This window comes from Pelodiscus sinensis, chromosome 17, assembly GCF_052426305.1.
Source record: "Pelodiscus sinensis isolate ZL-2025 chromosome 17, ASM5242630v1, whole genome shotgun sequence".
NCBI lineage: Eukaryota > Metazoa > Chordata > Testudines > Trionychidae > Pelodiscus > Pelodiscus sinensis.
Genome location: NC_143068.1, coordinates 4,385,911 through 4,412,308, shown reverse-complemented (window position 1 = coordinate 4,412,308; position 26,398 = coordinate 4,385,911). Strand labels below are relative to the sequence as shown.

The following is a 26,398-nucleotide window of genomic DNA, read 5'->3' as shown; positions in this document are numbered from 1 at the left end:
TGGAACCTGCTGTTCAGCCATCTCGCCCCTCTGGGCGCAGCGCAGAGCCTTCAAACTCACCCTTCCCCTGCCCAGACTCCCACCAACAGCAAAATGCTCCTGGGCACACTCCAGCGCTGCTGAGGGCAGGCAGCAGTGGGGAAGCAGCTCCCCCCCAGCCTCACACATTTGGTTCAATGTAGCTACTGTAGCCTCTATACTACAGAGCTTGATCACTGTAGGGCCACATCTGCACTGCAGTGGTGCTGCCAGCAATACCAGTCGCCCCGGCATTGACTTCACACCACCTGAGTGAAAGACGCAAGCTTCGGTCGATGTCGTTAGGGTGGGGGTGGCCCGTGGGTCAGATGTGTTTCCCCAGGGTTAGCCCCTGGTGGTCTGCCAGACACTTAATTTACCTGAGCATCCACAGGTCTAGCCACTTGCAGCTCAGTTCTTGCAGTTTGATGTTCGCCTGGAGGTGGGGGGAGCGCGTGAAGCCTCCTCTCACCCTACCTCCGCCCTGCGAGGAGCATGTGGCATTTCAAAGTGCCACATGCTGCTCGCAGGGCAGGAGGAGACGTCACGAGCTCCCCTGCCCCCAAGTCGTGATTGGCCTGGGGGCGGGAGAGCTTGCAAAGCTTCCCTCGCCCTGCTCCCGACCTGCGAGAACTTCCAATTGCTGGACGCTCCTTGCAGGGTGGGGGGGAGGGTGGAAGAAACTTCGCACGCTCCTCCTGCTCCCAAGCCAATGAGGACTTGGGGGCGGGGCAGCGCATGCTGTCTACTCCCACCCTGCGAGCAGCATGTGGCGCTTCAAAGCGCTATGTGCTGCTCACAGGGTGGGAGGAATCTTTGCGCTCTCCCCAAGGCCCTAACTGGCCTGGGGGCAAGGGAGTGGCAGGGCCTCCGGGGACCAAATCAATCCGCTTGGCGGGTCAGATCCAGCCCACGGAGGCCCTTTTGCCCAGCCCTGATGTAGAAACTACGTGACCTACATCATCTGTCGGCCGTCAGCTCGGTGCGAGGCTGTCAGCTCCAGGGTAGCTCAGGCTGTGAATGCTGGGGCATGGGTAGCACTTGGCGTTGGTGCCCCATTTCAAGGGGTGTAGGCACCCCACGGACAGAAGGAGCATAGTGTAGCTATGAATGTAATTACTGCCGTGTCTGGAAGTTGACTTGACTTAATTACGCAGTGTAAATAAGCTCTTATTCCTGAAAAGCAGAGGAGAACCCAGATCACACAGAACATCCAGACCTTAATGTTCCTCACTAGCTCACCCATCCCTGACGGGACCATCTGTGTTCTGTTCGTTAAGTTGACAAACAAAATCTTTCACCCCACTGCCTACTCTGCCCCTGCAGCTGCCTTCCTCCTCTTACACTGGCCAATCTCAGCTCCCCTTCTGCCCCCCTCAATCCCACTGCTTTTTTTGTGATGGCACTGCCCGGTACGCAGTACTGGCACTTCCAGACACAGCACCAGCGCCTCCAGTCAGCACTCAACAACTTTTCCCCTGGAGCACTGGCACCTTTTTAAAAACCAAAACCCAAAAAAAGCACTGCTCAGTCCTATTCATGACTCTTGCTGGAGGTCAAGTCGGCTGCTTCTTTTGTTCTGCCCTTCAGTGATGCTCCATTCCTGCCTCCTTGAGAGGAAGTGGGTTCGCCAGTTCGAGCAAACCTATTATCCCAAGGTGTTTGGCTCTGAAGAGAAGATCACTGAGTGCTGATGATCACCACTGTCTCTGGCCTGACTGCCACAACAAACCCCAGCAGTCCCTGGGGACCAATGGACGGTCACACACGCACACAAGCCTGCGCACTTTCCAGGATGTGATGCAATTTCATAAGATCACCCCCAAATCTGAAGTGGTACAGAGAGTTCTCCCAATTCATCACTTTTCTACCCCTTAAAAAAAAAAAAAAGAACAGAGCAGGAGTACATGAGAAGATTCCAAAGGCTCTTCTGCTATCCACCCTGTTTCAATAGCACATCTACTTTGCTATTTCTTGATTTGAACTTCAGACATACAGTCAGTAAATAGTTCTAGTCACCCGTCCAAAAGACAGTTTCATTCCATTGCATGTCAGTTCTCATGTTCACACTACCATGGGGCAAGGTGTGTTTTCTTTCCCCAGCGCCATCAGGCTTAATTATACCTTATCAACACAAAATCATAGAGGAAGGGACAACTTTCCCTTCCTTAACCTCAAGACACAATTGCTTCACAGCTCTTTAGGGATTTTCCCATGTTCTGCCAAGCACCATCCCTTGGCAGCACTCTTTGGGTATGTCTACACTACCACCCTAGTTCGAACTAGGGTGGTAATGTAGGCAACCGGAGTTGCAAATGAAGCCCGGGATTTGAATTTCCCGGGCTTCATTTGCGTAAAGCCGGGCGCCGCCATTTTTAAATAGATAGTTCAGACTAGGCTCGTTTCACGAGGAGTAACGGTAGTTCGGACTAGGAAGCCTAGTCCGAACTACCTAGTCCGTGCCGCATGTATCCGCGCGGCACGGAGTCCGCACTAGCGGACATTTAAAAATGGCGGCGCCCAGCTTTATGCAAATGAAGCCCGGGAAATTCAAATCCCGGGCTTCATTTGCAACTCCGGTTGCCTACATTACCACCCTAGTTCGAACTAGGGTGGTAGTGTAGACATACCCTTTATTACCCTGAATCACTCTCATTCTAGGGGAGCTCTGACACCACCTTTGCAGCTGTGCCTCAGTTTCCTTTTCCTTGCAGAGTTTTGAAACATGGCACCTATTAGCAGTGCCTAGTTTCCTAACTCTCAGGGGATTTCTGAGCCACACTGTCACCAGCATCCCACAGCTATGAATGTTCTGTTCCAGATCCTAGCAAGTGCCCCTTCCTGGCCTCACTCAGGATTCCCAGAGGCAGTGCTTTTTTTGTAAGAAAAAAGGTGCTGATACTCCAGGCTCAAAGTTGGTGAAGAGAAAAAAAAGGGGTGGGGGAACTTGTTGGGGGAAAAAAAAAAGCTCCACTGGGGGCCAAAATGAGGTCACGGCCTCTTTAAGAGCCACATGTCCCAGTGGGCTTTCATCGGGAGCCAAGTTGCCCTAGGAAAATGCTAATAGGTGCCGGCAAGCCAGAAGGGAATCCCATTCCGTACTGTCACAAAAAAAGCACTGCCCAGAGGTATACCAAGACGCTGGAGCTTGATTAAAATTCAGCTGCGATTCCTGTCAGAGAAGGTATTTATACAGACAACAGTTATTAACAATTAGCATCAGTGCGCCAGAGAACTCCATCCTCAGCCAACTTCATAAGGCCTTTTGGGTACAATATTTATTCCTGGCAGTTGGTGTTACCATCCTCCTTGGTAACTAATGAATTTGGAAGGTATTTGTTCATGTGACACAAGCACATCATCCTGCTTCTTTCTGAATACAGAACAGAAATATTTATTGAACACTTCTACCTCTTTTGCACCATCTCCGTCTAATAAAAGGCCTATAGCCTCAAACTTTCTTTCTTTCCTGGTACATTTGAACTTATCCTTAGTCCTGCCAGATATGCTGTTTGTTTTGATGCTCTTAGCCTCCCTTATTAGTTTTCTGCACTTAATGATTTCTAATTGACATCAGTTATCTCCATTTGTTAACCAATAAAGGTTGGCCAGTGTTGTCTCATGATAGTAGAACTATGGGTTTCTGGACATCTAAAAACTAACAATCCTAATTTCCATTCACAGTTTTCTGTCTACATTTTTCTTCTCAATCTGTTTTGTTCACAGTTTTCCTCAGCTTTGGGCAACTGACCATTTTGAAGCACCAAATATATATTCTACTTGGTGGGACTGTCATTTGTTCGCTCATAATGAATGTAGCTGTGTCACATCACTGGTCCCCAGTCAACAACCAACTGTTAGTCCAGTGATCAACTCATACTCCTAGATATCCACATATTAGGCACAAGCACACACATACAAATACACACTAACATAGCACCACACAGAGACAGACAGGTACATGCACAGACTGACATAAATAAAGAGCAGCACACCTGAAAGCATCACACATACAGCGATCTACCAGGGGTCTTGGGGGATAATCCACTGCTGGCAATTTTTAAACATCATTGTATGTTTTTCTAAAAGTTCAGCTTTAGTGCAAAGAGGAATTGATTTAGGGAAATTCTCTGGCATATGATATACAGGAAGGCAGATTACGTGGTCACAGTGGGCCATTCTAGCCTTGAAATCTATGAATCTAGGAGAGTCATGGACACCCAGCAACACATCCAGACACGCATGTACAGGCACACCCATTTGTGCATGCACACACACACAGTCCCTGGCTGAGGACATATTAGAGACGGGGGGGGGGGGGGGAGGAAACACCAGAGGAAAGGGGCCAGGACGCCAAAGGAGGCTCACATTCATTCCCAGTGGTGGCTACTATATAGGCCTAGGGAGTCCAGGATCCAGGAATATTTCTGGTCCAGTCACTTGGGAGGGTAGCTGGGAGACCATGAGGGACACCCACTTGCCTAAGAGGGTCAAAGGTCAGCCACAGGGACATACATTCACCTGGAGGATTGTGGGGAGGTCAGTGGGGACAGCCACTCATCTGGGGGCTCCCTTGGAAGCCATGGCGACATGTAGTCACCTAGATGAAAGCAGAAGCTTTCTGGGAGGCCATACAGACTCAGTGCAGGGAGCTGATGGGGCAGCCAGGGAAAGTGCTCAGCCGGTGATGTCATGGGCAGGTATGAAGTAGCTGGGGGAAAACGAGTTATCTTGTTCCCTAGGACTCTCATGATTCTCCTCAGGCCAGCCAGAAATGCTGCAGGCAAACTGGGTGCGAGAAGAGGCGGGAGAGGGTAGGTGGATGTGATTGACAGCAGCACAAACATCGCTGACTGTGTCCTGCTCAGAGGCTGGGGCAGGCTGGAGAGCAGCTGTGGCAGGTGGCTGCATGCAAGTGCCCTGAAGAGAGAGGTTTCTGGAGCGATGAGGAGCACCGCTGGGCCCAGCGGCTCCAGAAGAACTCTGAACCCAGCCAGCTACTAGTCAAATCAGTTGGTGCAGCCACTCTCCCAGGCGCTGTCTTGACAAGTGCGCTCAGCATCTACTCACCCCTTTGAGCTCTTTTAAGTCCCGCTTTACTAGTGAGTCCAAGGGGAAGTTAATGTTGTGAGACAAGCTCTGCAACTGGAAAGAAAGGAGAGAGAACCTGAAGCCTGTGAATGTCCTCAGCAGAAAGCCAGGTAGTTCACACCCGCTTTGCAACCTGCAAAAAGATCCCTCAGTGCTGTCATTCTGGACAATGGCAGAGCTGGTCTTACCACACAGCCCTGCCTGGTGCTACAGCCCTGGACTCTGCTCTCCACGCATTCAACCCACTCCCCACCATCCCTGCACACTTTTGGGGGAAGCACTTTTCTTCTGGATTCTTATGGATTTTCCTTTGGGCCCTGTGTCATGGGACTATCTAGATGTTTATGGAAACATGCGTAGGAATATGAATATGAATATGAATAACGAAATGCTTTCTGCAAAATATTTTGTGTAAGGGATCATTTGAAAATGTGTAATTTACTGAATAGGATTTTCCCACCTGTGTATACGTATCATTCCTGAATTTGAAGTTAGAAATACGAAGTATAAACCTGTTCTGCTAATACAGACATGCTAAATGAGGGCTATTTCAGAAACTTGATGCTCATTGATAAGATTGATGATCTATAAATGGGTTTGTTTCTCCTATGAACCAGTCCGTAGGAGGGGCTGAGAATGCCCACAAGGACATGTGTTTACTAGGTCACCTGATGCTGGGTTTCATTTTGATCCTGATACTTTTCCACTGAAAGTGAGAAAAAGTTTAAAGGGAACAGAAAGGAGTCCTGCTTTGGGCAAAATCTATATAAAAGTGGGAAGCCAAATAATTGGGGCTGCTGCTAGACATCAGGACACCCCTGCTTATCCCTGCTTCAGCATCTAAGGCTGAATAGGTAGAAGGATCAAGCCCAGATTGGGAGAGTTTCCAGGCTGTGAAAAAAGAACTACAGTTACAGTAAAGTCTTGCATGTAACAAGTTTCTTAGTGTACCAGAACAAAATACAGGACTATGTAGCACTTTAAAGGCTAGGCAGAGTAAAGAGGCGCTCAGGAAGGCAGGAAAGTTGGCTCAGTGGTGTTTCAGCACATCAAGTGACAGTCTCAAGGGATCTCTGACCAAATCCATCACACTCCCTGATTCTGCAGCTGGAAGACAAGCACAGCAACCTCCGTCTCATCTAGAGTGTGCAGGGAGTGGACGTGCTAGGAGAAGCCCTGTCTCATCACACATACCCTCCAGCTTGTGGGACAAGGGCTAAGTCCCTTGGTGATTCCTCACAGCATATGGATAGCAGGGAGTTTGTGAGGGGAAGGTCAGGGGTGCATGGGCAAAGAGCAGGGTAGACAATATTTGTCAACAACCAAATCCAACAAGATTTTCACCACCAGCCTTCTAGAAGGCTCACATCTGTCCCACTTCAAACACAGAGCCTCTAAAGCAGTTTAGACAGAAAGAGTTTTGACACAGACAAACAACATTGGCTACTTTTCATTTTCTTAATTACCAAAAAACCAAGTCTGCTCATATTTTACAGAGAAAAAACCACTCAGAGAGATACCACAGCTGGAAAATTCCAGCCTGAAAGTTGAAACATGACCAAGTTATAAGCAATTAAACAAGGATACATTTAGCCAACCATAATAAGAGAAATCACATGCCACTTCTAATTCCCAGACAGGAAACCTCACACGCTATGAGTTATCACTATTCAAGGAATTTTTGAAACAAGGCAAACACTGCAAAATCAGTATGAGTTTCAGAAGTATTAACTTTTAAGTTAAATATAGTACAAATGTAAGCAGTTGAAATAACTTCACAAACATTTTAGGAAACATAATACCAAATGATGTATTGATTCCATATTAAAGCCATCAGGCTTACCAGTGGGAGGAGTGTGTTTATCTTCTCACAGTCCAAAGTAGTGGCATTCAGGGTTGCAGTGTGGAAAGAGACAAATTATCTTCAACAGAAAGCTGGGGGCATGATTTATTTGGATTGCTGTTAATGTGGAGAAGCCTGACTGGCATAGGTAGGTTTATGGAAAAGGAACGAGGGCTTTAAGAGCCCCAAGTGTTAACTCACTAAACTCTGATCCCACTGATAACTAAAAGTCTGCAATTGTCATTTGTGAACTTTTGTGCTTGCCACTTGACAGGTCGACCAGGCTTTCCTCGTCTTGTGAAGGCAATATATCTGTGGGGTTCAGCTTTGAGCTGAATGGGGTCTTGATCCATTGAGTACATCGGCCTCTGCACACTTTGGGAAAGAATTCACCAAACTGCTCCTGCAGACTCCCTAAGCTTTGAACAGTTACATCCTGGATGCTGTCAGCTGCCAGATCACCCACAGTTGCACAATGCCCTGCAGTGTTTAAAACATGGGACTAGAGCCCTGCTGCACCCGTGAAGACCACAGTTCAAGTTTGTTAATGAATGCTGCTAACCAATCATTGGTAATGAAACCATTTGCATCTCATTCCAGAAATGCCACAATCGGAGAATTCAGTCACTTGAATATGTCAGCCAGATATGACAACAAGGATATCCCATGAGTGCCACTGAAATGCTGAACAGACTCTCCCACAGTTCACATAGTCACATCTGCACCTTGCCCCTGGCCAGCCAACAAACTTCTGCATGTCACAACTGCAAAATTTGCCCCCATTTCTTCACATAAAATGACAAAACCCCTTGAAATAACTGGACTTTATACATTTTATAATTTTTACTGTAATTGAAAATATTGCTGAGCTCCTCTGGCATTGCCTTAACAGCCAATAGATGTCTGTGGATCATATAATGCCAGGTTGCCATAAGAGTCACATCTTGTATCTCTCATATAATCCTGCTATGCCATCCTGTCATACCCCACTCTTAGTTGCTGCAAATTCCAAAACAACATCCCCAGGTTGCTTTGACAAATTATTTAATAGTTTAGAAAGCTCTTTTCCAGTTGCTTGTGTTGGACATGAAAGGCAAAACAGAAATTTCTCTTTTAATTCTGTTGCTGTAGCAAAATGAATATTTACGAGATGTAGTGCAGCATATGACAGATTGGTAGACTCATCTGAGTGGAATAATATGAGCCCTGACAAATACTTTGTAGGAGCTGCTCATTTACCTCGGGACCTTCTCTGCAACACAGAATGAAACTCTGTCATTGGAAAGTGGGCTCACAGCTCACCGTGATGCTGTTTTGTCTCCTCTCATTGCCACACACATGACCTTTGCAGCCACAAGTAGGAGTTTCTCATCTATGTCATGTGGTCTACCAGCTTTGACAGCACAAAAAGGAATTAGTTTGAATTAACATTTCACTGCCGTGTGTAGCCGCGCAGCAGTTACTTCGGGCTAGTGAAATTTCAAAATGGCAACCGGACGGGAACATGCAAATAAAGCCTGGGATATTTAAATCCTGGGCTTCATTTGCAACACCGGTCGCCTCATTTGCCTACCGAGCTTGAATTAACGAGCTAGTGTAGACATATCCATAGCCACATGATAAGAAGCCTCCATAGCCTTCCTGTTAACAGTGATGCACATCAACAGCTTTTGTCTCATTAACTCTTTAAGCTTTCTCTGAAAAAATGCTTGGCGTTTAAATACTCAGGTAGCAGATCTTGTTCTGAGATACCAGCAGAGCTTGCAGGGCTGTATACCATAGTTTGCTGGAACTTCGCCATATACAACACATTGAGGCCTGGTGCCTGGCTAGACCTGCTCCAGGTAAAGCCCAATTTGAAATAGGTTTTGTTAGATTTTCTACTTCTGTGTTTTGTTGTAACATCTGCTGCAGCTGTCTCTTTAGCTTCTGTTGTACCCTCTCCTCCCTTGGGGACAAAGTGACCCATTTCACATGTAAGCGGTTTCTCGCTCTAAACATCTTGCTGATAATAGCTCAAGGGGTACATCTAGAGTAGACTGTGTTCCTCTTTCGGGATACCAGAAGTATCCCAAAATAGCAACGCTGTGTTTTTAAAAGTGCCTACTATTTCCTGAAATAGTGGATGCGATATTCCAGCGTCCCTGTAACCCTTGCGGAACGAGGGTTAAGGGATTTGTTGGAATAGTGCCTTATTTTGAAATTTGGCGCTGTGTGGACAACGCCAAATTTCAAAATAAGCTTTTTCGACTTAGACTCGGAATAAGCTGCGCAATTTGCATAGCTCAAATTGTGCAGCTTATTCCGACAGAAGGGTGCTATGTAGACACACCCGAGGTTGTCTAGAGGAAAAACACACAAGAGACAGCTGACCTGTCACAGCTGCTAAGAGAGCCCTGTGTGCAGTTAGTGAAGAGCCCTGCAGAGCCCAGTGCAACACCTGTCAGCTCGGGCACCTGCTATCAGACTGGGACATGCTGCAGCTCTTGCATTAGCCCATTTTCCTGCTGTCCCAGAGGGGGGAGAGGACTGCAGCTCTCATAGTGAGAGCTCAGAGCCAGAGCCAGAGCCAGAGCCAGAGCCTACCCCACTGTGACAGCAGAAGCCCGAGCTGAGAGCTGGAATTATTAACACACACACACACACACACACACGCACGCACACATCTGCACACACATACACATGCACAACTTTCACCTCCCTTTCTGCATTCCTATGGCCCCCCTTGGGAGGCATGCCCTGCACTTTGAGAGCTGCTGTTCTATACCAGTTAACTCCTGGGCCTTGTTGACAGTGGTAACTCTCCCATTGAGGTGACACCTCAATACAGGTTATGTCCTCTTTCTCTGGAACTGTCCGGAACATTCTCCTATATGCTTCAGGGGTCAGTTTAAACTTTGGCAACAAAGTTTGTTTTCAATCATCATAATCTTTATAGTCTTCCAAGGCCTTTGTCCAGAAAGCTGTGGTGCCAGGTCCATACCATGTTCCTTTGTTCCCACTTATTCAATTCACACCATACCACAAAAGCAGCAGGAACACATCAATGTCATCCCACTTCCTAGAGCGAGGAAGCCTGCCACGCTCTGGCACAGGTCCCTGGTGTCTGGCTCCATCTTCTGGACAAAGGTTCTGCTGGCACAGGTGCTCCATTTTTCCCTGGCATTGATGCTCCCAGTCCTTTTTGCTCTCTGGTGCTGGTACTGGTGTTCCTTCTCTCTGTGCCATGCCAGTTTGTTTCTCTCGTACTGGCCATGCTGTCTCTTGCTCCAGGTCTGCAGAGTTCCAGGCGCACCCTGAGCTCTCCAGCTGAAGCCTCTCCTGCTCTAGCTCCTTGCACTGGGGTGACCTTGGTCTGGGTGGGACACAGTAACTTCCTGTCAGCTTCCCTGTTGCTTTCCAAAATTCTTCCTGTCTGCTGGGCCCTCTGTCAGTCAGCTGGAGGGTCTCTTTGAACATGGTCCAGAGCTCCCTCTACCTTTTCCTACCCACGTGCAGAATGAATTTTGTTGTCACTCATCACCTCCATATTGGTGCACAGAACAAGAGTCATGTCCCAGGGTGAGGCTGAGAAGTTTGGAGTGTGGCAATGGGCTCGGGGCTGGATGCAGCCCTGAGGTGCAGAGGGTGAGAGCTCCAGCTGGGGATGCGGGCTCTGAGGTGAGCCGTGTTGCCCCAGAGCTACGGCAAGGAAAGAGGACTCCCCCCAGCTCTCTTCCCGCACCAGCGCCTGATCGGGGGGGGAGGGGGGAAGAAGAGAAGAGAAGAGGCGCTTTTTTCTGCCATGGCAGCTCCAGGAACGGCTGGGTCAGGGCCTGGGGAGAGATGTCGTTCTCCCAGTCACAGCAGGTCCATGCCATGCTGGACTGGGTCGAGGGAGGGGCACTTCCCCCTTTTTTCCCCTGGCTGCAACAGATCTGGGGCTTGAGATGGAGTGGGAAGGGGCAGCTGTCCTTCAGCAGTGCCAGGTCAGGGGAGTTTGGGGAGAGGCATCTCTCCCTGCCACAGCCCTGAACACCTGCACAGCACTTAATTTCATTTTGCCCACGAAAGCTCATGATACTATATAGTCTCTAAGGAGCCCCAGGACCATTTGTTGATTTTATAGAGTGTGCCTGTGTAGCTGTTGCACCAATCTCAGCTATCCATCATATCCCAGACTGGACAGCACTATTTCAGCAGCTCCTTTGTGCACTGCCAAGACTGTAAATGATTAAATCGGAGAGGGTCGCTGATTAGCATGAAGAACTGACCTTGAACAAGGGCTCCGCCCTTCCCAAAAGGGAAGGGCCATTCATACCAGAAGGGCTGTCATGGACCTAGCAAAAAGAAGGCAAAAGACTGAATTGTGTTCTGCCTCCTCGCAGTACAGATGAGCCAGGTAAGTGGACTCCTCCCATCAGCTGAGCTGAGTTTGCAGCTCATGGCACATGGTTGGAGGCAGATAAAAATGTCTAACTTAACAATGCTTGGTCTCTGGGGAGGGGTCCAAAGTTTTTAAAAGCATAAGCAAAGCATCCCCAGGTGCTTAGACTGGGTTAGCTCTGAGGAATATGTACAGCTGAATATAGAAGCTTTTATTTCCCTCTGGGACTTAAGACTGTAACTCATTCATGTATCCAGGTGTGCAGCTTTTTTCTTATCAATAACTCATTTCCTTTTTCAAGTAAACGTATCTGTGTAGAGCTTAGTATAGGGTTGATACAAGCCTTGTCTTTGGTGCGAGAGCAAAGGTGCAACTACCTGGGGAAAGCAATTGGTCCTTTGGGACTGGGGCTAGCCTTGGTGAAAGGGAGCGGCTCTCTCAAAGACAGGCTCACCTGGGAGACAAGAGAGATGGGACTAGCCAAGGGGACTGTATCTGACTCCATGGCTAGGCTGTTGTCAGACCTGAGTGTTACACCTGTGATAGCTAAGAACAGCACTCACCACCAGTCTGCAGTGATGTTCAGTGCTGCAGGCAGCCTTGCAACCCCTGGTCCGCAATTACACCCCTACCTCTCCACAGGCTGCTTTTCCCTTGACAGTGGCTTCATTTCTGGGTGAGGAAACTAACTGGGTCCTTTGTAGTCTTGGCAGCCCCTTTACACCCCGTGGCTGGGCGAGCAGCCAAGCCTGGCCACACAGGCAGCAATTCTTACCAGACTCTTGACACTGGTCAGCAGCTCCCGGGAGAAATTGGCAAAGGAGGTGAAGGCCCCAGCCAGTTGCTCATCACCATCACTCTGGTAGTTCGCAGAGAATCTCTCCTGGGCTGCAATATGAGCTTCCATGTGGGTAGCGAGATCTAGACACACAAACACCAAGCCCCCATCAACAGGGTTAAGGGGAGCAAAGAGAGACGCTACCATTGGCTGTCCCATCAGCCACACCTAAATCTCTTCCCCAGAGAGCTGCCAGGGCCTAGAACAGGGCTGGAAGGGAACTTGGGGAAGGTATGAGCACTGGGGCGGGGGTGGGGTGAGTGCAGGTGAAGGTGGGTACTGGGGGTGAGAGGAGCAGGGACAGGAATAGAAGGCTGGGCAATGCAGGGTGAGGGGGTAGTTGAGTGGGGCAGACCAGGGGCAGTATTGAGGGATGAGGCAAGACCGGGCTGGGGGCAGAACCAGGGAGTGGGGCACAGCTGTGGCCAGCCGAGGCCGGGCGGGTGAGTGGAGCAGAGATGAGGCTGGGCCGGGCCAGTCAGTGGGGTAGAGCTGCAGTTGGGCTGGGGCCGGTGAGTGGGACAGAGCTAGTGAGTGGGGCAGTGCTGTGGCGAGGCTGGGCCAATAAATTGGGCAGAGCTGGGGCCGGGCCATGGCAGGGCCAATGAGTGACAGCATGCGTGCCCCCTACAGACACTTGCCTGTCATGTGGGAGGACCTTGCGCCAGAGCGGTGGGAGTCGATGCACTTCTGCTCTAGGCACAGAGGGGCTGGAATTGCAGGAGGCAGGATGGGGCTCCAGAAGGTGCCCTTGAGAAGCAGGCTCTGGCAAATATCCAGTTGCTGCCGCCAGTGCTGGCATCACCCCTCAGCAGCATGACTGCCTCTGCCTCTGGTGCAGCGCAGAATGCCCAGACCGGTGCTCCAGTCAGTGCAGGGCTGGCAGGGGAGGACGAGCTGGCTACAGTGAGGGAGTGCGGCTGGGCCATTCCTGTCTACTTGCCATTCACCCCATCAGCTCCAAGCTCACCAGGCAGAGCAGACAGCACCAGGGCCTTTGACCCCAGGCCCATCTGGGCCGATATATGTGGAAGGAGCAGGGTGCCACAAACAGGGCTGTATAAGCCAAGTGGGGTTTGGTGATGCCCTGGCTACTAGTTACTCAAGACCTTCCATGTTGCTGGGGTGGCCTCTGTCCCTCAGCTCTCACCAAGCAGAGAGCGCTGTTGTGGGGCCATAGGTGGGGTGCATGCTGTTCATAAGGGTGCTGCCTGGCCTGGTGGGGCCTGCCCCATTTCCCACTCATGCCCAGCACTCACTGCAGCATTTCTGGGAGCAGGGCAGAGTTTGTGCTGCAGCCAGCCCTGGTGTGTCACTGCAAAGCTGTGGGAAGAAGGCTCCAGGCTAGAGAGCAGATGGCCGTGGGGAGTGTGGAGAGAGCAGTAGGTCGGGGGCCTCCCTCATATTCTTTGCAAAGAGAGGCATTCCAACAGCCCTAGAAACATGGAGCCACGTCTCCAAAAGCCCCGCCCCCCCCGCCCACTCTCCAGTCCACACGACAAGCCACCCTCCCCCGGCCCACACTGGGCCTCCAGCTCTGCTCTGACCTTGCCCAGAAGCATGCTCTGCTTTGGTTGCCTTCCTCATGTTCTGCAGCACAGCTCGATCGGAATCCAAGGCCTAGGAACAACCAAAGAGGTTTGGTGGGCTTCTACCTGCCAAATGCTCTGAACAGGAGATTAGACCTGGCCATGCTGTAGATGGGCTGCACAGCAGGAGGAGTCGTAGTCCTGGAAGAAACCACCAGAGCTAGAGACCTCCTGGACTGGGTTCATCCCGAGCACTCAGTCAGCACATGGGACTCTCCCCCTTCAGACCCCCATGCATTCTTGAGGAGGTGGGGGTGGTCCTATCACTCCCCTCTTGTTCTCCTGAAGCAAGCCCCACAGCCTGCTTGCTCCAAGCCCTCAAGAACTTGTTATAGGGGCCCCTGTTCCACAAGCCCCTAGCCTCCTCCCTTTTATAACCTGAGCCGGCAGCTTAACCTGACCCACTTCCAAACCACGCCCAGGGACCACTATACGCACTGGCGTGCCACACGTTCCATTTCTGCCCTGACACCAAAGGGGAGTACTACCCCCCCCCCCCCGTGGAGGTTGAGGAACCCCAATGGGCCAGCCCCCACTCCCCTCCGGTCCGGTCCCACAGCCCACTGGGGATATCAGTTGATGGCTCCTCCCCAGAGCCGTGTGCACAGGCGCATACTTGGTGCAGTTCAGCCACATTCCTGACACCTGTTGCTTCTTCAGCATGAGGGAGAACCTGGTGTTTGCCAGGTTGCAGCTCCTTTTTTGGCTCCTTCAGAACCTCTTGGTGAGGTTCTGGCTGCATATTTCCCTGCGTCTGTTCATTTTTGCAAACCCTATCCATGACCCCACAAAGTCACCAGACCTCGTCATCACCCTGCTCTTGGGCCTGGCCAAGGCCGCTATCTACAACACCAGGAGGATGCCTGACAAGGGGATGCTCTGCAACTGCCGGGCCAATTTCTGCTCCTCCCTGGTTTCATGCATCTGGGCAGAGTTCTCCTGGGTGGCAGCCACTGGCTCCCTAGACAGCTTTGAGGAGCAGTGGGCACTGCCTGGTGTTCTCTGCTCAGTGTCCCTGTCTGGATCCTGGCTTTTCAACCCATGGTCTGCACCCATTTGTCCCCTGTATTCAGTCCATTTCTGGGTCAGGTGGCTCCTCCCCCTAGGCAGAGGGATGGACTTCTAGAAATGGGCTTGTGCATACCCACCTCTCAGTATTTCAAAATATGGCTTATATAGCCCATGGGCACCAGACAGCACAGACTCTGCTCATTTGTCCCTCCTACTCAGTTGGAGGGAAGCTGCTAGAAGAGGAGGTTACTCACCTATTCAGTAACTGATGTTCTTCGAGAGGAGTGACCCCGTGGGGGCTCCACATCAGGTCAGTGTGCTGCTGCCATGCTGAGGATCAGAGTCTTCAGAGCAGTGTCCCTGGAGGCATGTATACACGTGCCTCTAGCTGCACACTTGTAGTGTGCAGGCATCACGCATATGCAAGCCCCCCCTTCCCTCGGTTCCTTCTCAACCTCAGAAAAAGACCTCCTGGAGAGGCCAGAACTCTGAAGTAGAGTGGAGGGAGGAATGGTATTGGAGCACCCAAGGGGACACACATGTAGAAGAATGTCAGGTACAGCACAGGTGAGTAACCGCCTCTTCCTCTTCGAGAGATGTCCCTGTGGTGCTCCACTCCAGTTGACTACAAAGCTGTATCATTCTAAGGAGGCAGGGACTTTGGATCTGGAATCACTGCCTTGAGAGATTTAATGGCCGATGCCCAGGTAGCAGCCCTGCAAATATCTGCTATTGGAATCTTGCATATGAATGCTATTGAGGTAGACATTCTAGTTCTTGTGCAGAGAGCCATCTGGGACCCATGCCTTGAGGTGTAGTATGTGCAGATTGGGGTGGCTGGTCTGGGTTCCCAGTTGGAAGAGGAGATCCGGCTGTGTGGTAGGGGAATTGGAGGTATGCGAGACATCCTCTTCAGGAAGGGAAACCAAGGCTGTCGTGGCCACAATGGGGCTATGAGAATTAGTCATGTGTTGTCTGTCCTTGCCTTGTGTACAATCGTGTTCAGTGGACGTATGAGAGGAAAGGCATAGAGGAGGTGAGATGACCAGCTGATTAGGAAGGCATAATCCATGCAGCCCTTCCCCATTCCCGCTTTGGAACAGAAAAGGTAGCACCTTTTGTTGGTTTGCACAGTGAAAAGATCTATGGTGGGATGACCCCACTGGAGAAGGATCCACAACAGGATGTCTGGGTTGATTTGCCACTTGTGCTTGGTGGGGAGGGCCCTGATGAGCGCATCGGCCATAGTATTGTGACGGCCTCGAAGATGGAAGGCAGTCATCTTTATACCGTACTTTAGACACCAGTTCCAGAGGGTTATGGACTCTGTGCATAGTGTATGTGATTGGGCTTCACCCTGACAATTTATATAAAAACATAGCTGCTATGTTGTCGGTATGGATCCTGACATGATTGTTGACAATGAAGGGAAGGAATCACTTGCATGCGTATCTTACAGCTTGACATTCCAGAACATTGATGTGAAAGTTTCTCTCTGTGTTGGACCACAGACCCTGAGCCGTGTGGTGTTGCAGATGTGTTCCCCTCCCCGTGAGGGAAGCGTCTGTTGTCACAAAAGAAAATGGTTACTTATCTCTGTAACTGTTGTTCTTCGAGATGTGTTGCTCATGTCCATTCCAATTAGGCATGTGCACGCACCTAGCAGATTCCAGAGCTTTTTCCCTTAGCAGTACTGGTTGGGCCAGCCGAGAGGCCCTTGGAGTGGCACTGCTGTATCAGCACATGTATACCCCTGCTGGCCCTCCGCCCCCTCAGTTCCTTCTTGAGGGAACCCTCCAATGAAGGGGAAGTGGGTAGGATTTGGAATGGACACGAGCAACACATCTTTAGGAACAAGAGTTACAGAGGTAAGTAACTGTTTTTTCTTCTTGAGGTGCTTGCTCATATCCATTCCAATTAGGTGACTCCCTAGCAGTGTCCTAGGAGATGGGGTCAGAGTCTATCAACATCTAATTCACAATGGACTGCAGCACAGCACTCCCAAAGGCTGCATCTTCCCTGGCCTGCTGAGCAATTACGTAGTGACTGGAAAATGTGTCATCAGAGGACCACGTAGCTGCTCTGCAAATGTCAAGAATGGGCACCTGTGCAACAAATGCTGGGGATGACGCCTGTACCCTCATGGAATGAACCATCAGCAGGGGCGCAGGCCTACCCGCAAGGTGACAGCAGGCTCTAATGCAGGAAGTGAGCAGCAGGCTCTAATGCAGGATAAGCACCGAGCCGATACTGATGAGCCCTTCATCCTCTCTGCTATGGAACTAAAGAGTTGTGGGGATCTACAGAACTCTCTCGTCCTCTCTACATAAAACGCTAGTGCTCATCCAATGTCTAGGGAACATAGCACCTGCTCTCTAGGCGTAGAGTGGGGTTTCGGGAAGATAACCGACAGGTAAATGTCCTGGGACATATGGAAATGTGAGACAATCTTAGGGAGGAATGCAGGATGGGGGATGCAGCCTAACCTGGTCCTTAAAGAAAACCGTGTATGGAGGCTCCGATGTGAGGGCCCTCAGCTCAGATACTCTCCTGGCTGACATGATTGCAATCAAGAATGCCACCTTCCCCGATAGGTGCTTCAGTGAGCAGGTGGCCAAGGGGGCCCACAGCAGTCCAGTCCGAACTAAATTCAGATCCCATGTGGATAAGGTGGGCACATATAGGAGAACAGCGCTCATGAACACTGTCCTGCCTCCATTGGTTGAAAAGCTGCAATCGTGGCCAGGTGAACCTTCAGGGAAGATGTAGAAAGGCCCTTGTGTCTGAGGTGTAGGAGGTAATCCAAAATGAGAGGAACTAAGGCACCAATCAGGTCCACCCCCTCCCCCCCCCCCCGCGCTGCCCACAAGGCAAAGCATTTCCATTTGGCTACATACACTGTCCTGGTGGAAGGCTTTCTACTCCCCAGGAGGACCCTACATACCTCCTCCGAGGAGAGTCACTCTGAAGGTTCCAGGCTGTAAGGTGGAGGGATGTAAGCAGGTTGCCCTCAGGGAGTGGTGGCTCCCCATCGTGGTCAGTGGGCGGCCACTCTGACCTACGACGTTTTCCACTGTAAGTTGGGGAATTAGCAGAGTCTGCGAGTAGGTCCTCCCACTGGGCAAGTAGCAACCCAGTGTCTAGACACGGCTGCAGTCTAGGGTGAGTAGCAAATAGACAGTTCACAGGCCCGGCCTCAGTTCAGGGCTGGCAACAAATAAGCAGTTTATAAACCCGGCCTCAGCTCAGAGCGAGCAACATTAGTTCCAGCACCCGGCCTCAGTTTGGGGCGGGCAGCAATTAAGCAAAGAGCTCAAACCCAAGCCATGGTTCAGGGCATGGCAGCAGGCAACCAACCAGCAATTCTAGGCCAAACCTTGGTTCAGAGCGTGGCAGCAGTTAAACAAACAGTAAAGAGTTCCAAAGCCAAACCCTGGTTCAGGCTGTGGCAAAAGGCAACAACAGCAGTTTAAAGCCAAGCCCTTGCTCAGGGTGTGGCAGTAGTGGGTGTCGGCTGCAACTCAGACACAGCCGGGGGGGGGGGGAGGAGAAGGGGAGTCTGCACCCCAAGAAAGGAGTAGCAAGAGGGATGCAGGACCACCCACACCGCTGTGTCCCAGCCCAGGGCCCTGGTAGCAGCAGGCAGTCTGCTGCTCGGTCAGCGGGGATCCACTCCGCAATGCTGCCCAAGCTCTGCCTCAGCTCACAAAGCACCAGCTGTCCCTGGGCTACTTCCAAACTCCCCTGAGGCTGTACCTGGGTTCCGGGCAAGTCTTCGGGGCTCCAGCGTGTGGGCTGCTCGGGTCAGGCAGAGAGTCCATCTGGGTCATTTGGGAGCAGCGGGCCCAGTGGACCAGGCCAGTTCTCTGCTTCTGCAAGGTCTTGCTCCTCCGGCGAATGCAGAGTGGAGGCCTCTTGCTCCTTCTGCCACCGGGGCCTTTCTGGCCTCCTTGGCAGGCTTTTTATCTCCCTGGCCCCTCCTCCTGATTGATAGTCAAGTGCTTCATTAGAGCCAGCTGTTGCCCACCAAGGCTCAGGGAGGCGTGGCTCCCCCTCGTAGTCAGTGGGTGGCCACTTCGACCCACTACAAGGGACGACAGGTTTGGGCGGCATAGCTTCCCCTCCCCTAGGTCCTGAATAATCAGGTCCGGAACCAATGTCAATATTATTGGTTCTTCCACTGCCAGGTCTAGTAGAGTGGTAAACCACTGCTGCCAGGGCCATGCCGGCACCACCATAATGATTGTGGCCCCGAGGCCCCAATCCTGAGTAGGACCTTGTGTATCAGTGGGAATGAAGGGAAGCGTACAATAGCTCATGAGGCCACTGAATCTGTAAGGCTTCCCCTGGGAACCTCTCCCCTTGACCCATGTAAGAGCAACAGTTCTGGCACTGGGCATTCTCCTGTGTGGCAAACAGATCCAGACAGGGATAGACCCACCTCTAGAAGACCTCTGATATGATATCCAGTCTGATGGACCACACATGGGCCTGAAAGAACCTGCTGAGCTTGTCCGCCAGAATATTGCAGGCTCCCAGAAGGTAGGTTGCCTCGAGATGGATATTCTGGGTGATACACAACTCCCACAGATGTAGGGCTTCCTCACAAAGGGGAGAGAAGCAAGCTCCACCCTGTTTGTTGAAATAATACATGGTCGCCATACTGTCCGTCAATACTGAGACCATCCTGTTTTCCAGTTGGGGAAGGAAAGTCTGGCACGCCAACCGGACTGCCCTGAGCTCTCTGATGTGTATGTGCAAGGAACTCTCTCCAGAGGACCACACACCTTGAGTCCTGAGATTCCCCAGGTGGGCCCCCCAGCCCGTGTCCAATGTGTCCATGAACAGCTGCACTGACGGGCTCTGTCTGACAAATGGGACTCCCATGCAGACTGTCCTCTTCTGCAGCCACCAGTCCCATGAGCGGAGCATGAGCCCCAGAAGCGTGATCACCGTGTCTGGGTTGAGTGTGCTCAACAACCACCTCTGTAGGGGTCGGAGCTTCAGCCTGGCATACCTCTCCACATATGTACATGCTGCCATGTGACCCAGAAGCTTCATACATGTTCTCACTATTGTCATGGGGGACCTTTGGAGGCCCTTGATCATGGAACTCATAGTCCTGAATCTGGCCCCAGGAAGAGATGACACCCTTGCCACAGTGGAGTCCAGGTGGGCCCCCTTGGGGTTGAGCATGGATTTCTCCTTGTTTATGAGGAGGCCTAGGCTGGAGAACAATCTCCCAGGTAGGGCTCTGCGTCTAATACTTGTTTTCAGGATGACCCTCTTATCAACCGATCATCCAGGTATGGAAAAACCTGGACTCTGTGCCTCCTCAGGAAGGCTGCTACTGCAGCTATGCATTTGGTGAAGACCCTCGGGGCTGTGGAGAGGCCAAACAGTAGGACCACAAACTGGAAGTGATCCTGGCCCACCGTGAGCCTCAGAAATCTCCTGTGGGCAGGGATCACTCAGATGTGAAAGTATGCATTCTTCAAGTTGAGGGCAGCATACCAGTCTCATTTCTGGAAAAAGGGCATGATAGACCATCATGAATTTTGCCTTCTTTACAAATGAATTTAGGTTCCGTAGGTCTAGAATGGGACATAGTCCCTCTTTGGATTTGGGGATAAGGAAATAGCGGGAATAAAATCCCCTCCCCCTAACCTCCTTTACAACAGATTCGACCGCCCCCAGCTGCAGAAGCGAGGACACTTCCTGCCTCAGCAGATGCTTGTGAGACAGGTCCCTGAAAAGGGATGGGAAAGGGCGTGGGAGGGATGGAGGGAAAGGAAGGGAATGACATAACCCCATCCTATGAGGCCTAGGACCCACTGATCGGAAGTAATCCAGAACCAGGCCTGGTAGAAAAGGGAAAGCCAGCAACCAACAGGGGGTGATATGGCAGAGACTGTAACACTGTCCTCGAGTATACTGTCAAAATGAGGACTTGGGCTGCTGGCTGGAAGGTGAGGCAGATCCTCTTTCCAAGTCCAATCTCGAACCCCTGCACCTGTGGGCCATATGGCTCCCCAGGGGCCACGCCCTACCTCTAGGGGACCACGTGGAAAAAATGGAACATTAGGTAAATTATGTACCTTTTTCTCCAACTAACAGCAACTATGAGGGGGCCACAGAGGTAAACGAGGCTCAGAAGGGGGCCATGAGCAAAAAAAGGTTGAGAAACATTGGGGTAGGGGGAAGGGAACGAGCCACAGACATAAAGGGAATAGCGTATCCGTGTTTTATTATTTGAAGCACCCATCTAGCTGATAGTGATAGAAATGTAGCCGTGTTAGTCTGGTGTAGCTGAAGCAAAATACAGGACTATGTAGCACTTTAAAGACTAACAAGATGGTTTATTAGATGATGAGGTTTCGTGGGCCAGACCCACTTCCTCAGATCAAATAGTGGAAGAAAATAGTCACAACCATATATACCAAAGGATACAATTAAAAAAAAGAACACATATGAAAAGGACAAATCACATTTCAGAACAAAAGAGGGATGCGGGGGAGGGGAGGTAAATGTCTGGGAGCTAATGATATTAGAGGTGATAATTGGGGAAGCTATCTTTGTAATGGGTAAGATAACTAGAGTCTTTGTTGAGACCCCCGTGCAAAGTGTCGAATTTTAGCATGAATAACAGTTCAGAGGATTCTCTTTCTAGTGCAGTTTTAAAAGGCTTTTGAAGCAGGATGCAGGTAATTAAGTTGTTGAGATAATGTCCTTTCTGGTTGAAATGGCAAGAAACTGTTTTTTCTTTGTGATCCTGTCTGATATCTGTTTTGTGGGCATTGATCCTTTGGCGAAGTGTCTGAGACATTTGTCCAATGTACATAGCAGATGGACAGTCTCGGCACATGATAGCATAAATTATATTTCTGGATGCGCAGGAATATGTGTTCTTGATCTTATAACTCACTTGGTTAGGTCCAATAATTGTATCAGCAGAGTGAATATGTGGACAAAGCTGGCAACAGGGTTTGTTGCAAGGGAAGGTACCAGGGTTGGTTTTAGTGTGGTATGTCCTGTGGTTGTTGGTAAGAATCATCTTGAGGTTAGGTGGTTGTCTATAGGAGACTATGGGTCTGTCTCCCAGAGCCTCTTGGAGTTTAGTATCCTGTTCCAGTATAGGCTGTAGTTTATTGATAGGGTATGTCTACACTACCCTCCTAGTTCGAACTAGGAGGGTAATGTAGGCATACCGCACTTGCAAATGAAGCCCGGGATTTGAATTTCCCGGGCTTCATTTGCATAAGCAGGGAGCCACCATTTTTAAAACCCCGCTGGTTCGAACCCCGTGCAGCGTGGCTACACGGGGCTCGAACTAGGTAGTTCGAACTAGGATTCCTATTCCGATCTACCGGTACACCGAACTACCGGTACTACCAGTACCAGTAGTTCGGAATAGGAATCCTAGTTCGAACTACCTAGTTCGAGCCCCGTGTTCCATTTACTCTGCCAGGAGGGGAGTTGTGTGGAGAAAATACAACGTCCATGTCCTTGTCTGAATCAGTGGAAAATCTCTCTGGTGAGATGGTTGGTTGTGGTGCCAGGATGCCTGGAGAACAATTGGTGCTGAGAAAAGATGAATTAAATGTCGATGATACGAGCAGGTCTCATGTTGCATGTATTGTTGGGCCAGTATTGATGGTGCCGTGATTGGCTGCACAGAGACAATCTGCAGTGCTGGATGAACTCTTGGCACCAAGAGCATCAGTGATGCTGTCAGTGCTATTGAGGTTGATGGCACAGAGATCATGCTTGGCACTGAGGTTGGTTGCGGTGCCAGCAAGGTGTTATTGGTGCCAGGCAGTACTGCAGGGTGGGAGGCAGGCAACTTAAAGTCTGTGGCCTAGGTGCAGGGTTTTGATGGACCCACTCTTGTGGTGGTGCAGGCAGTGCCAGACTCAACTTGTGCATCATGGATGCTAAGGTGCAGCACTCCCATTGTTCTTGGCACCAAAGGGGTTGGTGAGAGCCTTTTGGGTGCCATAGCATCCTGAGGCAAAGTAGTACTCTTTTTCATGGCCTTTTTGTCCTTATGTGCCTATGGTGTCTAAGAATCTTGCCCTAGGTCAGAGGCAGGGTGTAGAGATTTTTCTAGGAGTATGAGCTTAAGCCACAAGTCTCTACCTCGGTGAGCTCTGGTTTTTAATTTCACACAATGGGGGCACTTCAGTGATACACGTGCCTCCCCAAGGCACTGTGCATGTCCATCAGACATCAGGATAGGGTCGTTGCAGGAGGAACGCCACTTACATCTTGGTGAGCTGGACATAGCACTAACAATTTAACTAACTAAGGGTGTAAATGGAGGGAGGAAAACTTTTTCTGAAAAACAAACAAACCCCAAACAAAAAAAACGAACTATTAACTCCTAATTACTAACAGGGGTAAAAACAGGGTTCAATAAGAGCATTATTTATCTCAACGCAAAACGAGGTAAGGAACACCGCCGAACTCCATCTCTAGCTGGAGACAGTAGAGCGAAGGAACAGAATCTCTCTAGTCCAGCAATATATGTGGTCCAGCATGATTTCAGTTAGCCAGATGTCCACTTATAGTTGTGGCCAAGTTTCCCACCGTCCCATAAGTTTGTTTACAGTCACCAGTCCAGGCTCTCAATGTTCTGTGTGCTTATTTAGCTCCAATTTACAGAGAGAGACTGTGTGAGCTGGTTTCTGAGGAAATCTCAGAAAGAAGGCACTGTCTTTTTAAGAAATGCAGACCGTCCCTTACACTCAGGACTGGGATCTCAATCTTCATGGCTTAGGCTTCCCCTGCATTAAACCTTAAGCAGATCTGAGATAAAAAAAGCTCTTTTATACAGGATTCTAGCATCCATCCGGCCATGTAGTCCGGGGTAACCGATAGGCTTTTGATATAAGTCTGTTTTCTTAACACCACCAGTAATTAGTTACACACATTAAGATAGGACAATTTATCCATGAGGCAGTCTGTCACTTCAAAGAGACATCTAGACCAGTGGTCCAAACCTTTTTGATACCAGCAATTGGCAAACCCATTCACAAACTTTTGGTGGACCAGCAATATTTGCATATTCATTACTTACATGATAACCATTGTGCACGCTCTTAATTGCTTTGAGAGTCAGCGTATCCAGGCCTTGCAGGAAAAGCGGAGGATCCGAAAAGAACATACAGCGCCTGCAGTTCGCAGCTTTTTATGTGACATCTGTAATCAGCTCTGTCGATCAAGGACTGGTTTAGTTGCTCACCAAAGGCATCATAGAAGATGAGCTCCGTCGATTGATGGCTCAGTCCAAGACTTACATGATGAATATTCAAATAAAATGTTACCATTTCGCCAAAAGCTCTGGCCTCCAGAGTCCCCCAATGCCAGCCCTAAACCCCTAGAGTACGTCTACGCTACATGGCTCCGTCGACAGAGCCATGTAGATTTGTTTATTGGGCAAAGGGAAATGAGGCGGCGATTTAAATAATCGCGGCTTCATTTAAATTTACATGGCTGCCGCGCTGAGCCGACAAACAGCTGATCAGCTGTATGTCGGCTCGCCGCTAGTCTGGACGCTCCCCTGCCGACATCAAAGCCCTTTGTCGGCAGCCCCGGTAAACCTCATCCCACGAGGAATAACGGGGCTGCTGACAAAGGGCTTTGATGTCGGCAGGGGAGCGTCCAGACTAGCGCGCTGAGCGGACACACAGCCGATCAGCTGTTTGTCGGCTCAGCGCGGCAGTCATGTAAATTTAAATGAAGTGGCGATTATTTAAATCGCCACTTCATTTCCCTTTGCCTACAACCCTTATCTACATGGCTCCGTCGATGGAGCCATGTAGTCGAGACATAGCCCTAGAGTCCCCCCACCCCTCCACTACCCCCCAGCTCCAGCCACTGACTCGAGTTCTCTGCACTGAACCCTCCAATGCCAGTCTCCCATCCTCATAGCCCCCCAGTGCCAGCCCCAAGCCCTTAAAACGCCCCCTCCAGACCACCAGTGCCAGCCTTGTGTTTCCGGAGCCCCGCAGCGTCTAACCTCCCGCGCCTGCCCTCAAGCCAGCTCCCAGTTCCTAATATTAGCCCCATCCCTGGAGCCCCCCAGTGCCAACCCCCCACCCCCAGAGCCACCCTGAACTAGCCCTGCTTTCCTCACCTAGCCCTGCGCTGCCTCCCAGCCACCAGCTAAGCATTGCTGCCTGGGTCACGGCTGCCTCAAGGCTGCTGTGTCAGACTCCGCGAGGCCCTCCTGCAGCCACAGCAAAGCGCTCTTCCGTGGCCAAGAAGAGACTCTGCCCCTGCTCTGCCAGGCCTGGTGACAGCCCAGCCCCTGACACATACATGGGCTCGGCGCTGTCTGCGGCACAAGCAACAGAGGCGCGTGCACGTTTCTGGTGGCTCGAGAGTTCCTTCTCAGGCCATTAACAGTCAGGGCCTAGAGGCACAAGGTCACTCAGCCCATGTGCGTCTTGGGTTTGTGGCACCCACCTGACAGCCAGGCAGTACTGGCTACCCTGGCACCTGCTGGTTTGAGTCAGGGATCCTGGCTGCCCCCACACAACTCCAACCAGCGCTGCAGGCTTCAGCATCTCAGGACATTGGGAAGTGGTGCAGGCTGGAGCTAGCAGCGGAGACTCCGCAGGGGAAGCCAGGGCCTGCTGGAGGAGGAGCGGAAATCGCGGACACCCAGCACGGCTCCCTGATCCTTCTCAGGATGCTTATGGCCATGAATGCTCCCTGGTCCCAAACGCACCACCGGCAATGGAAAGGTCATGGAGCAGCTGCTCGCCCTGCGGCCCTGCCAGCCAGGCTGTGTGGTTCCTGCCAGAGCTGGAACTAGGGATGTTAAATTTAGTTTAGTCAACTAATTGATTAGTCGACGGCTTTTCCATTGACTAGTTTATTAGTCAGTAAGTGGGGGAGCCACAGCAGGGTTAGTTCCCAGCCCAGGAACTAACTCAGCTGCGGCTCTGCCTTTTAAATGTCCGCTCTTAATACATTTAAAAGGTTAAAACTCAGCAGGAGAGACCCAGTGCGAGCTAGGACAGCTGGTTTGCAGCTCATGCAGGGTCCTCCTCATTGCGCTTCTGCTTTTTAAACGGATTAAGGGCTGGCGAGTTCTTGATATATTTAAAAAGCAGAGGTGCAGCTCCCGGGACTGGCAGGCTTGACCTTAAGGCAAGGGGAGAAAGGTGGTTGCCTTGGGCCCCGCGCTGCCTGGCACCCGCCCACCCGGCTGCTCGCTCGCTCGCTGCTCTGCTGGGAGCCGCCCAGCCACACGGTGCAGCCACCCACAACATGCCGCCTTGGGCCCCACACACTCTTTGGCCGGGACCAGCGACTGGGCACGAGCCAGAAACCAGCTGATTCCGGGCTCATACCCAGTCCCCATTATCCCCCTGCCTCCTGTGGAGATGGTGCTGGGGGGGACCAGCTTTTAAGCTGGTTCCCTCCAGCACTAGCTCCTGCTCCCCCCCTTTGCTGCCCCTGACACAGGCAGTGGGGGAGGCGGGAGAGAAGGGAGAGCGATTAGTCGAGGGACTCGTCACTATCTGATAAGCTTTTGCTTATCGTATAGTCAACTAGTTGCTTACATCCCTAGCTGGAGCTGGGGTCCATAGGGACAGCCTCACCACGGCCTGGCTCCAGCCACAGCGCCA

At 50.9% G+C, this 26,398-nt stretch overlaps 1 protein-coding gene across 2 annotated transcripts in view; it reads right to left on the bottom strand.

The window, feature by feature from the left end:
- Positions 1-26,398, bottom strand: part of LOC102448900 (arf-GAP with SH3 domain, ANK repeat and PH domain-containing protein 1-like) — a 103,315-nt gene that overhangs the window by 65,713 nt on the left and 11,204 nt on the right. Inside the window, exons 3-5 of one of the 2 annotated variants that reach the window (XM_075901426.2) lie at positions 13,704-13,776; positions 12,094-12,239; positions 5,089-5,163 (exon numbers count right to left, since the gene is read on the bottom strand). In XM_075901426.2, the coding sequence (XP_075757541.2) occupies positions 5,089-5,163; positions 12,094-12,239; positions 13,704-13,776 (294 nt within the window). The remainder of the gene's footprint in view (positions 1-5,088; positions 5,164-12,093; positions 12,240-13,703; positions 13,777-26,398) is intronic. The other variant, XM_075901428.2, reaches the window with a different exon arrangement.